This window comes from Malaclemys terrapin, chromosome 2 (genome assembly GCF_027887155.1).
Source record: "Malaclemys terrapin pileata isolate rMalTer1 chromosome 2, rMalTer1.hap1, whole genome shotgun sequence".
NCBI classification, from domain to species: domain Eukaryota; kingdom Metazoa; phylum Chordata; order Testudines; family Emydidae; genus Malaclemys; species Malaclemys terrapin.
The window spans coordinates 101050689-101067090 of NC_071506.1; the positions used below are offsets into that span (position 1 = coordinate 101050689).

General features: G+C 45.0%; 1 protein-coding gene across 7 annotated transcripts in view; it reads right to left on the reverse strand.

The window, feature by feature from the left end:
- The window catches only part of MBP (myelin basic protein), a 188018-nt gene that overhangs the window by 120055 nt on the left and 51561 nt on the right, over nucleotides 1-16402 (reverse strand). For 5 of the 7 annotated variants that reach the window (XM_054021211.1, XM_054021215.1, XM_054021214.1 and 2 more), the window contains exon 3: nucleotides 6094-6147. The exons of the other annotated variants lie outside the window; for them this stretch is intronic. In XM_054021211.1, the coding sequence (XP_053877186.1) occupies nucleotides 6094-6147 (54 nt within the window). The remainder of the gene's footprint in view (nucleotides 1-6093; nucleotides 6148-16402) is intronic. 7 annotated transcript variants of the gene reach the window in all.

A 16402-nucleotide genomic window follows, 5' to 3' on the forward strand; every position in this document is an offset into this window, starting at 1 on the left:
CGTCGAATTCCGTCCACACTACCCCAATTCCGACCCGCAAAGGCCGGTTTTATCGCTAATCCCCTCGTCGGAGGTGGTGTAAAGAAACCGGTTTAAAGGACCCTTTAAGTCGAAAGAAAGGGCTTCGTCGTGTGGACGTGTCCAGGCTTAATTCGATTTAACGCTGCTAAAGTCGACCTAAACCCGTAGTGTAGACCAGGCCTCAGAGAAAGGGGCAGTGAGCTGTTCTGCATACTGCCACTACCACAGGGGCAGACCTATACTCATGCAGCATTGTTCTTCCAGCATACCCATGTGGCTGTGCTAGCTAATGCATTTGGTTTGGGAAAAGCCAGGGTTCTGCACATTATTGCCCAACTTCATGGGAAAGGTGAGAAATAATGTAGCAGCTCTATGGCACAGGTAACTGGCAGAAGGGAGCAAGGGGTTGCTGCATATATAGTAAAGATTGCTTGACACTCCCCATTATAAGACCCTGTTCTTACCAGATTAGAACTTTGCCAAACTTTAGCCAGGTTGGCTAAAGTTTTCCATGCCAAGTGATTTAAAAAACAAAACAAATTTAAAAAAAAAAAGCTTCAACTAAAGCAGTTCAGCTGTTTCTGATAACAAGTTTAAAGAAAAATACATCATTTTTCCCCATATTCAAATCCTTACAACCATTTCACTGAGAAACTCTAGTGCCTCCATACTTTGAGGCAGGGCCTTGAAATTTGGCAGAGTCCCCACCCTTGTGTGCCCCAGGAGGGGGCAGATAGGGGACAAGGAGCAAGGGGGGGATGGATGGGTCAGATGTTCTGAGGGGGGCAGTCAGGGGGCTGTGGCCTGGCTGTTTCAGGAGGCACAGCCTTCCCTACCTGGCCCTCCATCCAGTGCAACCCCAATGTGGCCCTGGGGCCAAAAAGTTTGCCCACCCCATCAGAGCATACACGATGGGGTTGAACTGATGTCGCACTTACAACTGTATTTCTGTCATTTCCTAACTTTGAGTGCTTGACTTTGCATCATTAATATTCTTTTAATGTTAGGGTTCCTTAACATAACTATTTTTTGTTTTTAGACCCTACCTATTTACAAGCACTTTTTTAACAATACAAATAGACTCCCTGACACAAAGCGCTTACAGTCTTTGGACTTAATCCCGTGAATTCATTAGAAGTCTAAGGATCCAGGCACTAAAGGCAAACAAAATGCAATATGGACAACCACAGGGTCTGGATTTGGGTCAGGCCCTTACATGACCTAGCCAATTCCTGCTCTCCTTACCCTACACAAAGAACATCGCAAGAAAAGTATCATAGCCCAGGAGCACTCACACTGAAACATGTAACTACACACTACTAAACAAACAGCAGATTAGATGAATATTGGGTGAACAGATTACAATGGGTCTTGTAAACTGAAATAATCAATTTAGTTCTACAAGATTAAGTGACACAAAAATAAAATCCCAACCAACAAACCCACCCTACAAAGAAAAAAACCTCAGTAGGCCACAAAATATATTAAAATGCACATTTAAAGAGAAGATGTGTTACTGAACTTTTCCAGCTGTCGTGCATTATTCTGGGAACTGTCTGGATTAATTTTGATGCTTGGGGACCAGTAATATAAGATGCCCCCTCCTAATATAAAGACACAAACAATGCAACAGAACTCTTCCCACCGAACACTTCATTATATGCGCCAATTAAAAGCAAACAAGCAAGATGGATAGAGAAGGCCAACCCTACTTCTCTTTTTGGTTTCATATGGTTCTTTTATACAGATGGCTTCAGAAGTCAGTGTCAGATGAAGAGTAAGCCCTTACTGAGGTAACCATTTCCCCATATGGTGCCTCTGTATCAGCAAGATCGGCGTGCTTAACTGAGCAATTATACTGTAGTTTTATAATATTTATTGAGACGTCAGATACCCAATTCTCCTCCAGATGCAATATGGCCTGCTCTCAACATCTGTATCAGGTACTCAGTCAGGTCCGGTCCTGTAACTGGATATATCCAGACAGATGCCTGCATCTGCAATGAGCCCCACTGGTTTCAACAGGACTCCTCACAGGAAAGTAGGGCTGCACATATGGGTTTAATGGAAGGAGCAGGGGCTTAGAAAGACATTTTGTGGTGCTCCCAGAAATGAAAATCACAACTCTAGACTCCAAATGATGGAAGCTGACTTTCACAATAACCTTACTACCTACCTACACAGAAGAACTGGCTTTAGCATGGTTAATGCCTAGGGAACAAAAATGTCAGAGACCTCTGTGTAAAGGTCATCACATCTGTGACTCATGAAAAACCAGAGATTGTTTTATTTTTTTGGTTTTGTTTTTTTAACTCAGTGGAGAAACAAGACTGACAAAATGATAACGTGGCTGTTAGAACATGGGGCAGAGCTATCAACTACAGTTACTAAATGCAACAGCACAGAGGATTACAGACTGTATGAATGTAAACAGATTAATCTAAGTCTCCAGATAATCATTGCAACACACAACCGAAAGGTTAACAAAAGTGGCAATATTAAATGGAATATGTTAGTACTTTTGCACAAACCATGAAATTCCCACATCTCTCAGAAGGGAATAGCGAAGTCTCAGAGGTAAAAATTACCAAGGATGAAATTACAAGTGCTGTATAAATGCTCACTCTGGGCAGGTCCCCAGAGAAAGATAGATTTTCTAATTATTTCTTTTTAGCCAACTTCACCATCAATGTTTAGTTGACCCTTTGACAGATTGCACTGTGCAAACATCAAGTAATCCTCAGATAGACCCTTTTAGATGGATAAGAAAATAATTCTCTTCACAGTTGATAGATGGAGAAAGAGACACAGACACAAAGGGATTTGCCAAGGCCACATAGTTCATCAGTGTCAGAGCTGGGATATGAATTCAAAAGTTTCTGTTTCCAAACCATTACTTGGTTTCCACGGGAGAAGGCTGCCCTCTTCAGGTATGTACATTAAGTAATAAAGTATAGACTCAGAGTATAATATGAATGACAAAGTTTACAAATGAAATCATGTTAATATTTACCTAAACTTCAAGTAAGAAGAGAAATCATGAAAACGTATTCCAAACTAGCAACATGCTACATCAAATTTAGTTCATTAGCAACAATAAACAAGTTTTTATATTTGTAAAGTATAAGAAATAAAACAAAACAATTCATTTTCTCTCTTGTATATTACTATGAACTTGAGTTAAGGCAACGATTGCTTGTCCGGGAAATGATTCACTCAAATATCATACCTGGGAGTGCCTCCCACTCCCAGCTGATTCATCTGCAAATAGACACTATTACTCATCTGGAAATAGGGATGGTTTTTCTACTACATTAATAGGTTTCATCTACATTACAAAACAAGACCATGGCAAGAAAGCATTTTTCTTTCACATCTTCCAAATTGCAAGACATATATGTTTCAGAATACAAAAATTGCTCTCACCCCTTCTGAATGCCTCAAGGGCAAATTTTTGAAGAAGCAAGGAAGCACTCTTATAATATACTGCGGTTCAAGAGGATATGAAAAACTCAGCGCCAGATTAACTCTCCTGTGGGCCTGGGGCTATTAGATTTTGTGGGGCTCCTGTATACAAAGTCTTTTTCCTTGGAAGGAGTTTGGTGCAGGAGGGGGCTGGGGCAGGGAAGTGGGGTGCAGGAGGGAGTGCGCAGCCAGGGAGAGAGTTTGGGTGCAGGAGGGGATTCTGACCTGCTACAGGGGGTTGGGGTGACGGAGGGGGCTAGGGCAGGGAATTGGGGTACAGGAGGGAGTGCGGGGTCCAGGAGGGAATTTGGGTGGGGAGGGGGATTCTGATCTGGGGCAGGGGGCTGGGGTAAGGGAGGGAGTGCGAGGCCCAGGCGCTTACCACAGGCGGCTCCCGGCCAGCGGTGCAGCAGGGCTCAGGCTGCCTGCCTGTCATAGCCCCATGCCAGTCCTAGAAGCGGCTGGCTAACACATCTCTGCGGCCCCTGGGGGGAGGGGAGCAGCGGGTCTCCGTGCGCTGCCTGCGCTTGCAAGTGCTGCCCCGTAGCTCCCATTGACCGGTTTCAGGCCAATGGGAGCTGCGGGGACGATGCTGGGGGCAAGGGCAGTGCGCGGAGCCACCTCCCCCTGCCCCATCCCTGCCTGAGGCCGTAGAGATGTGCCAGTAGCCAGCCACTCCTGGGAGTGGCGTGGGGCCACAGCATGCAAGCAGGTAGCCTGAGTGCCCTTTTAGCGGCCCAGAAATCACCATCTGTGTTTTATTTTTGTGGAGCCCCCTTGAGCTGGGGCCCTGGGCTGCAGCCCCTAAAGGTCCCTGCCTTAATTTGGCCCTGGAAATGCTGCTCAGATATTTAGAGTCAAAACAAAAGAAAGACCTGGGAAATGCAGAAATTTTGATTTACTGTAAAAATGTACAGTATTTGCCCTCTGTTTTAGTAATATACGGAATTCATAGAACTGATGGCAATGGAAGATCCAGGCACATGTAAGAGAGAAGAAGCAGTAATACCAGGAGAAAACAGAAACAGGCATTTACTACTTTGCAGGGAAGGAGAGCTAATGATGGATGACACCAAAAAGGCTAAGGTGTTTAATGCCTATTTTGCTTCAGTCTTCACTAAAAATATTAATTGTGACCAGATGCTTAATATAATTAACATAAAAAAGAGGAAAGGAACACAAAGCAGAATAGGGAAAGAACAGGTTAAAGACTGTTTAGATAAGTTAGATGTAACTTATGTAAGAAGCAAGTTAGATGTCAGGGGAAGCCTGACGAAATCCATCCTAGGGCACATAAGGAGCTAGCTGAAGCCATCTTTGAATGATTAGCCATTATCTTTGAGAACTCACAGAGTATGGGTGAGGTCCCAGATGACTGGAGAAGGGCAAACATAGGATCTCTCTTTTAAAGGGGAACAGAGGTCCAAGGGAACTATAGACCAGTTAGCCTAACTTTAATACCTGGAAAGATCTGGAATAAATTATCAAACTATCATAAACAACTAGAGGATAAGCTGATGAGTAACAGACAGCTAACATGAATTTGTCAAGAAAAATATCATGCCAAACCAACCTAATTTCCTTCTTAGGAGCAGTAGACATGATATATCTTGGTTTTAGTAAAGCTTTTGACAGTCCCACACAACATTTTCTTAAGCAAACCAGGGAAATGTGGTCTAAATGAAATTAAAGTAATGTGGGTGTACTATTGGTTGAAAAATCATATGCAAAGAAATAGTTATCAAAGGTTTGCTGTCAAACTGGAAGGGTGTATCTAATGGGGTCCTACCAGGTTCAGGTCTGGTACAATTCAATATTTACATTAAGATTTGGATAATGGAGTGGAAAGTATCCTTATGAAACATGTGGATGACACCAACTGGGAGGGCTGCAAGATGACCTTGAGAAACTGGAGAAATGGTCTGAAAAAAAAAATTTACAAGTGCACAGTGCAACACTTAGGAAGGAAAAAGTCAAATACACAAATACAAAATGGGGAATAACTGGCTAGACAGCAATACTTCAAAAAAGGTTCTGTGAATTGTAGTGGATCTCAAACTGAATATGAACCAACAATGTGACTGAGTTACAAAAAAGGGTTAATATTCTGGGGCGTATTAGCAGGAGTGCAATATGTAAGATATAGGAGGTAAATGTTCCGCTCTACTATGTACTGGTGAGGTCTTCAGCTGGAGTATTGTGGCCAGTTTTTGGCATCATACTTTAAGAAAGGTGTGGACAAATTGGATAGAGCCCAGAGGAGAGCAACAAAAGTGATCAGAGGTTTAGAAAACTTGACCTATGAGGAACACAGGGTTATGTTTTGTCTTAAGAAAAGATGACTGGCGCGGGGGGGGGGGGGGGGGACGGACTGATACCAGTCTTCAAAATACATTAAGGGCTGTTATAAAGAGGATGATGTTCTCCATATCCACTGAAGGCAGGTCAAGTAGGAATTGGCTTAATCTGCAAAAGGGAGATTTAGGTTGGATATGAAGAAAACTTACTTAACCATAAGGATAGTTAAGTACTGGAATAGATTGTCAAGGGAGGTGGTGGAATCGGTGTCACTGGAGGTTTTAACAAACAAGTTAGACAAACACCTACCAGGGATGGTCTAGGTGTACTTGGTCCTGCCTCAGTGGAGATGATCACAGAATCCTAAAAATTAGAGATGGAAAAAGGCTCATTAAGTTATCTAGTCCATCCATTACATACGATTGTGCCTTACTCTATGTGTGCGTATGTGAAATAGAGAAATATGCTGCTGTATATTTTCTATAACATGAACACCCTAATGTCTACATCTTTAAGAAAACATCCTACACAATACAGATATTTATTACTTCTCAGACTGACTAACAAAATATGGCTGAGAAAAAACTGATAGGATTTATACTAGTTTCTGCCCATTTCCCTCTTACTACAGTAGCTGACCAAAAGATAATTTTTAGTACACCCGATCAGCTAATCATTGACTGAGACCCTGTGACCTAAAATAAAGCTTCAGCATGTAAGCTCATGCTCTGATACATTCAGGGCAGAAGACCTGATATTTCAGACATCCCTGCTAATTCCAAGATTGCAAGCCCACTCTCAGACACTTCTATAACTCTATTCACACATGTACTTCACGCTGATTTGCTCCACAGGTGGGTATTTGTGACCTATTTTAGGCCTAGTGGGGCTGTGTATAACAACATTTGTGACCCCAATCTGAAGGTATATTTTAAAGATGTACCAGTTAAAAAATTGCCATCTCTAGCCATGAAAAATAAAGTGATCTTTAAATATTAACTAAAGGCTTTTGTACTGTAACTTGGTTGGCAAATAAAGCATAATGAATGTGTTGGGCACAAGTCCTTCCCCAGCCACCACAAATGCAAAGAGGCCAATGAAGTGTACGTGCTGGATTTGGACAGGATTTGTGAAGCTGAACAGCGGGGTACTTAGGAGTCGTAAGGTAGGTCCGCACAACAAAAACAGTTCACAGGCTAGCCCATCCAAGCTAGCTTGAAGCTGCCTAACCTGGGTAACAATAGCAATGAAGTCAGAACAATTCAGGCTTCAGGGTGGGCTAGCAAACGGATTACATACCCAGGGTCCACGCTGGGTTTGCACTACTCATGCTAAAGCCAGCTGCCTTCACTCGTATGTTACCCATACAAGGTGGATTCACATTAGCTCAGGTAGACTAGCTCATTCACAGCTTTTGCTATGTACACATACCCTTAGGGACTCCCCCCACGTATCAACATAATCAGGCTTTGAGGAATAGTACAAGGGTCATCAGGGTGGGAGGGTAGCTAGAGTGATGCTGGTGGAACCACTGGCAACTTCTCCTGCTCCAACCCCAAATGCCTCCCACAGATTAAGAGATAGGGGGCAGAAGGGCATTCTGCAGCCTCAGGCCAGTAGTGGCCACAGAGAGGCTCCAGAGCCTGGAACAATTCCCTCCCTCCCCTACCCCGCGCATCCCACCCCAAGCACCACCAGCAGAATAACAGGAAGGATCTGGTCCTTAAGTGAGCCCAGCAGCTCATATTTCTTTGGATTACTAGCAAGATGTGACAAAATTCCTGCATCTTGTACTCGAGTACTACTAAATAGCATGGGATTCAGTATATGCTGGCTAGTTAGTGCACCTGGGAAGCTGACTAACAACAGAACTGTGCCCCTTTTAGTTGTTGCAGGAAAAGGAAATAATTTAACTAAAATGCCTTGACAGTTAAATGACAGACCAGCCACAGCTGCAAAACCGAGCATGCAAGGCAATCTGGAACAAGCAGGCATACAAGTACAGGCAGCCTACAGCTGCAGAATAAAGTGTTAGCTGGAATGTAATATATTCTTCTGCAAAGAGACAAAAATAATGTTAATAGAATCTAATATCTATAAGAGTCACTACATCCTTTTAACCGGTTACATAAATCACAATGCTACTTGATAATTGGACATGATCTTCCTCTAATCCGATAGGCACCCGCAGGAGCTTCTGCCAGTTTAACTAAATGAAGACATTACCTGTGAAAGACATGGGAGTTGCCTGTAATCTTTTATGAATATTATATGTCCCTCTGTTTGTTATTTTGCTGGTCATTGTATGACTACCAGGGCTTAATTCCAGCAGGAATTTCTGCGGGAAAGGGGACAGGAGTTTCAGATAGCCCCATTTACCCATATTTAAAGGGACAATGCAGGCATCATTTCCTTCAAAGTTTACCTTAGACCATGCTAAGGTCACCTGTCTGGCTGATAACCCAAGGGGTGGGGGGTGGTTCTCAGGTATACACAGGGGGTCTCCATGTGGGAAACTGGAAGAAAGAACTTTGGGCTGATAAATGGACAAGCCTGAAACACAAGGGGGAGAGACAAAAACTGACAGAAAGGAGAATGAACCTGTCCCCAGAAGTAGGGGCATCTGGGAAGATAAACCTACAAGACTACCAATGGGGAGATTCTTGCTAAGAAAAATATGCATGTAGACTCTGCGTTGTGTTAAGAACCCTTTTCTCTCCTTACCCTTTGTTCCTACTGTTGAGATTAAACAATACTTTATTTAGAAAAGGCTGTTTTGGGTCACTACATTCACCACTGGTCCCAGCTCCCTAAGGGAAAAACTGCTGAGCAATCACATTTGGTACATGGAGAACGGTAGCCCAGCACTCAATCTAAGAGTGGGAGAATCACAGGATTCCACTCCAGGGATCCCAGTAAAGGGTTGAGGTCTCAAACCTGGAAGGGGTGCTCTTAGAGAGAGACACACCACAGAAGGGCCCAGAAGTGCAGTTAGACCTGAACCACAACAATACCATCTCACATCCAGGCAAGAGAAATAAGTAGACAATGCCTTAGAACAACAATGCGGCAAAAGTGCCAGGTACATTTACCATCCCAGGCATAAAAATCAACATACCAGCCTTTCTGATGCTGATGCTGTTAGTGAAATGACTAAAGGGGAAGATCAGTTGCCATTGGTGAAGAGAATTTTGCAAAATTGCTAGATTATATTACATGCTGATATGACAAATTACATTGATTGACATGACAATGACAAATACTGGCCATTAAGTCCCACTAAACACCATTAATAATTAAGTCACACAGCTAGATATATTACTTCTCAGTTGTTAAAGAATGTTGCTTAGTTCCACAAGAATTAAAAAACAAAAACAAAAATTATTCACAGTATTATAGCAGCAGCTATGTATTTTTATATAGATTTAGGTACACACTAAATAAAGAGCATCTACCCATAAGCTCTAGGCATCTCTGATGGAATTTAAAAATTCAACAAAATTAATACCCAAATATATCTGAAGTCCAGAAGTATAATCCACTACCAACAAACTAAACCACCTAAAATCTCATGCCACCCTCCCATTCCAACAAATTCCTTTCTCTCCTCCCAGTATTTTTAGGGTGGGGTTGGGGTGGGAGGGAAGTGGGAATTAGCTCTGTATCTAGGAAATGAATTCCGAAGTTGTGGATTCCTCACAGCAAATGATCAGCCACCAACAGCACATTCTCATCTATACCAATGGGACTGCAGCTCATGCACTTTTGCTATGCTATGGCAGAGAGGGAGAGAGAGAGAGATCATCATCTCTCAAGTAGATCAGGAAACATGGAAAGGCTAGATTTTGTCTCCTGTCCACAATACTGCTGCTGCTCCAGGGGAAGTCTCTCAGGTTCTTGGGGTTTCCTTAGCTCTTGTGAGCTGTTGCTTTTTTTGCACAAGGCTCTCTGTTTTTGCTTATGCACAACTCTCAGCATTCTGATTACAATAATTAAATGTGAAAAACCTATGTTAATGCAATGTCTGAGTTGCAATTTTACATGCACAGACGTCAGAGTTCAAAATTCTGTTTCCCACAGCAACTGTAGCTTAGTAACCCTTGTGCATAAGCAGAATTTTGCATTACTGCAAACACATTATGGTGCTAATATTTATGCCAAATACTGTAGATGGGCCAGAATCAGAAAACCTGATGTAGGGAGGTATGCATTATATTTGCACCACTGAGGTTAAATGCCCCCCCAGTCAGAGAACTTACCATGAGGGAGAAAGAGGGCAGGAGGTGTTTTGACTGTTACCCTGCCTCAGAGATCCCATCAAAGGAAAGGGGGTGGCTTTAACTCCTTCCAGGAGCAGGAACTACTGCAGGGAGGCACTGAACAAAGGCACACAACAATTTCTATCCCAATCAGTGCTGTCCCCAAGCACTGGAACAAGGGAACCTGTAGTTGCTTTGTTCCACCACCATCTCTTCCCCTAGTGGATTTCTGCCAATGGGGCCCTCTAGCAGAACAAACCCCAGGTTGAATTTGGCACTACATTTATTTATATTCTGTTAGATTTATTTAAAATTCATCCATGGTCAACATTTTAATCAAAATTGCATACAAAAAATGTAAGTATTGCTGATACGTGCAGAGGATTCAGTTACAATTGCTAAAGCTGTAATATTTAATACAGTGGCTCGCCACCTTTCCAGACTACTGTACCCCTTTCAGGAGTCTGATTTGTCTTGTCACAGCACACTATTACTGAAAAATTGCTTACTTTGTCATTTTTACCATATAATTATAAAATAAATTAATTGGAATATAAATATTGTACTTACATTTCAATGGCTAGTATATAGAGCAGTATAAACGAGCCATTGTCTGTATGAAATTTTAGTTTGTACTGATTTGGCTAGTGCTTTTTATGTACCCTGTTGTAAATCTAGCCAAACATCATGATGAGTTGATGTACCCCCTGGAAGACCGTTACGTATCCCCAGGGGTACGTATACCCCTGGTTGAGAACCACGGATTTAATATACCAAAAACTCTTAGGCTGCAATTGTACCATGCTCCTAGTAATGCTGTAATGATTCAAAATTACCTAGGTCAGATCACTAAGCCTGCTCTCATTACACCTAGGCAGCACCGGATTCTTCCTTTCGTGGGGGTGGGGGTGGGGGTGGGGAATCAACTGTGAGCCATTTCAAGGTTTTAAATTAGCTCCATTAGCCTCTAATCAAGAGAACTGCAAAACCTTATGGTTGTGGTCTTTCCCCAAGAAACAGGTATCCAAGCAGCAAAACTGAGAACCAAGCAAGAGGCTTGGTTTAGGCTTGACTCAGTGACTGTGCCAATTAGCTAGCCTCCTGACCTCTGGAGTAGGGTGACCAGATCACCAAAGACAAATATCGGGACGCGGGGGGGGAGGGTGACGTGGGGGGGGCGTGGCGGGGGGCAGGGCCAAAAAAAAAAAAAAAAAAAAAACCTTCCTCCGCAAGCGCTGGAGGGAGGCCCCGGGAGACTCAGGGGAAGCGCGGGGCCGGGGTGAGAGAGAGCCCGGCCTGGCCCCGAGTGCAGGCACGACTCAGTCGGGTGGTAGGGCGAGGAGGGGGACGGCCCGCGGGGCCAGGCGGCGGCTGTTCTCCCCCCCGGGCAGCGGGACTCGGGAGCAGCCGCTGCTGCAGCTCCCACTGCCGCGGGGGAGGAAGCGGCCATGGCGCTCCGCGGCTGCGGCTCTGGCGCCCCCGAACCCCCCGAGCCGGGGCCTGCTGCAGGGACCCAGCAGTGCACACGCTGGGCCCAGCCCCTGGCCAGTCACGTCTGGGCTGCTGCCCAGCTGGTGCTATCCCGCGGCGGCCCCGGAACGGGGGCAGCAGGCCCCAGCCCCCCCGTCCCGCTCGGGTCCCGCAGGGGAACGAACGGGGCTGGGCTGCCGATGCCTCCGTTCCGGGGCCGCCGCGGGATTGCACCAGCTGGGCAGAGCCCAGACGCGACTGGCCAGGGGCTGGGCCCAGTGTACGCGCTGCTGGGTCCCTGCAGCAGGCCCCGGCTCGGGGGGTTCGGAGGCGCCGCAGCCGCGGAGCGCCATGGCCGCTTCCTCCCCCCGCGGCAGTGGGAGCTGCAGCAGCGGCTGCTCCCGAGTCCCGCTGCCCGGGGGTGAGAACAGCCACCGCCTGGCCCCGCGGGCCGCCCCCCTCCTCGCCCTACCGCCCGACTGCGTCCTGCCTGCTCGGGGCCAGGCCGGACTCTTACTCACCCCGGCCCCGCGCTTCCCCTGAGTCTCCCGGGGCCTCCCTCCAGCGCTTGCGGAGGGGGGAGGAAGGGTGAGCCCGGGGAAGAGGCGGGGATTCGGGGAGGGAGCCAATCGGGGGAGGTCAGGGCGGGGGGGGGGGGGGGGTGCGAGCACTTCTGGGCTCTAGGCTCCGGGGCATTTCCTTGTTTGTCCGGTTGTCCCGACCACATGTCGGTCGGGACGCGGGACAAACAAGGAAATATCGGGACGGTCCCGATAAAATCGGGACGTCTGGTCACCCTACTCTGGAGGAAGAAACCAGCTCTGTTCCTCCTTACCCCCAGACCCCAGTTACTAGCCTAAGTGGTTAAAAGAGCTATGCAGGGATAGAATTGGGCAACATTCTCCATTATGCTGTGTGACGGGTTGGATCACAGAAACCCCTTTGGGAGCTGCCACCCGATGCGCAAAGACTACCCCTGCTCCTGTTTTCCCTGCCAGCTCAGGACTCCAGCACCCTGTCTTGCTGAGCCAGACACTCCTGTTTGGCTCCAGACACAGATCCAGGGTCCGAATCACTTGTCCCAAAGCTGCAAGTTTACCTGAAAACAGCTCACAGTAGTGTGCTTGTCTTTAGCACTCAGATGCCCAACTCCCAATGGGGTCTAAACCCAGATAAATCCGTTTTACCCTGCACAAAGCTTATGCAGGGCAAACTCATAAATTGTTCGCCCTCTATAACACTGATAGAGAGATATGCACAGCTGTTTGCTCCCCCAGGTATTAATACATACTCTGAGTAAATTACTAAATAGAAAGTGATTTTATTAAATACAGACAGTAGGATTTAAGTGGTTCAAAGTAGTAACAGACAGAACAAAGTAAGTCACCAAGCAAAATAAAATAAAATGTGCAAATCTATGCCTAATCAAACTGAATACAGATAATCTCACCCTCAGAGATGCTTCAGTAAGTTTTTCTCAGACTGGACATCTTCCAGGCCTGGGCACAATTCTTTCCCCTGGTACAGCTCTTGTTGCAGCTCAGGTGGTAGCTAGGGGATTCTTCATGATGGCTCCTTCCCCTCTCTGTTCTCTTCCCCCCTTTATATATCTTTTGCATAAGGCGGGAACTCTTTGTCTCTCTGGGTTTCCACCCCCCCTCACTGGAAAAGCACCAGGTTAAAGATGGATTCCAGTTCAGGTGACATGATCACATGTCACTGCAAGACTTCATTACTCACTTGCCAGCACACACATATACAGGAAGACTCACAGGTAAATACAGCCATCTGCAGACAATGGGAGTCATCAAGATTCCAAACCATCATTAATGGTCCACACTTTACACAATTACAATAGGCCCTCAGAGTTACATTTTATATTTCTAGTTTTAGATACAAGAGTGGTACATTCATACAAATCAGATGATCATACTCAGTAGCTTATAAGCTTTGTAATGATACCTTACAAGAGACCTTTTGCATGAAGCATATCCCAGTTACGTTACATTCACTTATTACCGTATTTTCTCTAAAACTATCTCAGTTACATTATATTGACTTATTATCAAGTTTTTATAAAACCATATAGACTGCACAATGTCACATGCTGAAGCTAGTGCTGGGAGGTGGGCAATGAACCCATGCCAACTGACCCAAACTACAGTGGCTATCAAAAGTGGAGCTGAGCCCCCAATTCATCATGTCCAGCTCCTCCCCTTCACATGCAGCAGCAAAATGAGCTAGAAGACAGCTCTTCCCATGGGATGTGCAGGAAAACCTTCTAGGATGCTGTAGAAGCCATCAAACAGTAGGAGACAGTACAGAGCATGTATCGTGGAGGATGAAGAAAAGGTGAAATGTGGAAAGAGAAGAGAAAAAAGGGAAAAGCAAGCAAGTAACAGAAAGGGAGAAGAAATACAGCACAGCAGGACAGAAAATGGAGGGGGGAGAGGGGAGAACATAGTCAGAAGGGATACAAAGAAATTCAAGTATAGGTTAGATTAGAGGGCCTCTTTCCTCTAAAAATATTCTCAGATGGTACAAAGGGGGAAAACGTGAATTATTTAATTTTGGAGCAGAAATTCTCTCTATTCAGTTTAGCTACCAATCTACTTAATTATCACTAGTAAGTAGACAGGTATCTGAAAGAAGCTGAAACATCGCCTCTTTTTAAGCATTAGAACCATCCCCCTTTTGGAAGGGTGAGAGAGGAAGAAGTCCCTCAGACAAAAATGAAATGAAAAGCCTGGATAAAAATCAAACTTTGCCAAGGCAAGTGAATCTACAGAAATACCCTGTGACTGACCGAAACCCACGTCACAGGGTCCAGATCTTCAGCTGGTGTAAATCAACACAGTTCCACTGCAGTTCTGGTTGACTGTGCTGATTTACACCCATTGAGGGTCCAGCCCAGAGAGAGTAAAAATCGATGTGTTTTATCTGTGTGCAGACCAGATTCCTGAAAGAGTGAAAAATCAGCACAAGATCAGTTTGCGATGCACTGCAGGACACGTTATTTCTTCAATTTCAGTGGAAATATCAGCCATATTCTGCTTCATTATCTAAGGCTTTTTGACCTAAAATCATAGGACTGGAAGGGACATCGAGAAGTCATCTAGTCCAGGCCCCTGCACTCAAGGCAGAAGAGAGTGTTATCTGGACCATTCCTGACAGGTGTTTGTCTAACCTGCTCTTAAAAACCTCCAATAATGGAGATTCCACAACCTCCCTAGGCAATTTATTCCAGTGCTTAACCATTCTGACAGTTAGGAAGTTTTTCCTAATGTCTAACCTCAACCTCCCTTGCTGCAATTTTAAGCCCATTGCTTCTTGTCCTATCCTCAGAGGTTAAGAACGACTTTTCTCCCTCTTCCTTGTAACAACCTTTTATGTACTTGAAAACGGTAATCATGTCCCCTCTCAGTCTTCTCTTTTCCAGACTAAACAAACCCAATTTTTTTTTTCAATCTTCCCTCATAGGTCACGTTTGCTAGACCTTTAATCATTTTTGTTGCTCTTCTCTGGACTTACTCCAATTTGTCCACATCTTTCCTGAAATGTGACGCCCAGAACTGGGCACAATACTCCAGTTGAGGCCTAATCAGCGAGGAGTAGAGCGGAAGAATTACTTTTCGTGTCTTGCTTACAATACTCCCGCTAATACATCCCAGAATGATGTTCGCTTCCCCCTCCCCCCCCCCCCCAACAGTGTTACGTTGTTGACTCATATTTAGCTTATGGTCCACTATGACCCCCCAGATCCCTTTCCGCAATACTCCTTCCTAGGCAGTCATTTCCCATTTTTATGTGTGCAACTGATTGTTCCTTCCTAAACGGAGTACTTTGCTTTTATCCTTGTTGAATTTCATCCTATTTACTTCAGACCATTTCTTCAGTTTGTCCAGATCATTTTGAATTTTAATCCTATCCTCCAAAGCACTTGCAATCCCTCACAGCTTGATATTTTCCACAAACTTTATAAGTGTACTCTCTATACCATTATCTAAATCATTGATGAAGATATTTAACAGAACCGGACACAGAACTGATCCCTGCGGGATCCCACTCGTTATGCCCTTCCAGCATGACTGTGAACTACTGATAACTACTCTCTGGGAACGGTTTTCCAACCAGTTTTGCAGCCACCTTATAGTAGCTCCATCTAGGTTGCATTTCCCTAGGACATACGGCTCCTCAAATAACATCAACCCTCCTAAACACATTAGTTTTGCTGTGTTATGGGTGTGGAGTTAACATAAAAATCCGTTCTACACTCTGCAACTCATCTACCATGGAGTGCCAAGCACTTCCCTCTCACAGTAAATCTATTTAATTAGATGTAAACACACTTCCTCCACTCTCTCAGATGCCAGCCAAGAATCCCAGTTGATTCCCTCTCAGCTACCAGCTCTCATAAAAATAAATAAGTTACACTGAAGACACAGCGCTAATTAGTTATGTATTTAATTAAGAATCAGGATTTTCTGACAGAACACCATGAAGCCAAATTCATTCCTAGTGTAAATAGACAGAGCAACTGTAAGGAAGCATTTGGCTTAAGTGTCCAGTCAAACACCAGGATAGATGGTAAGACTCGCCAGGGAGGGAGGCTACTTCCAATCATAAAAAACATGGATCGGGGGGGGGGGGGGGAAGGGGGAGAAGAAGAGAGCAGGGGATCTGCAGAGAAACTGTGCCGGTGCACTAGCTTTGGGGTACTCGGTCCTTCCACACACACCCATCAGGCTCCCAGGCTGCATGACTGCAATAGGTTGACCAAGGCAGCCCCCAGCCAGCAGTTCCCCGGGATTCCCCTTTTAGTGGAGCTTTCAGCACAGTAGTGGCTCTGTAAAAACGTCGACGTAGCCTGAAATTGCAGACCCATCTCT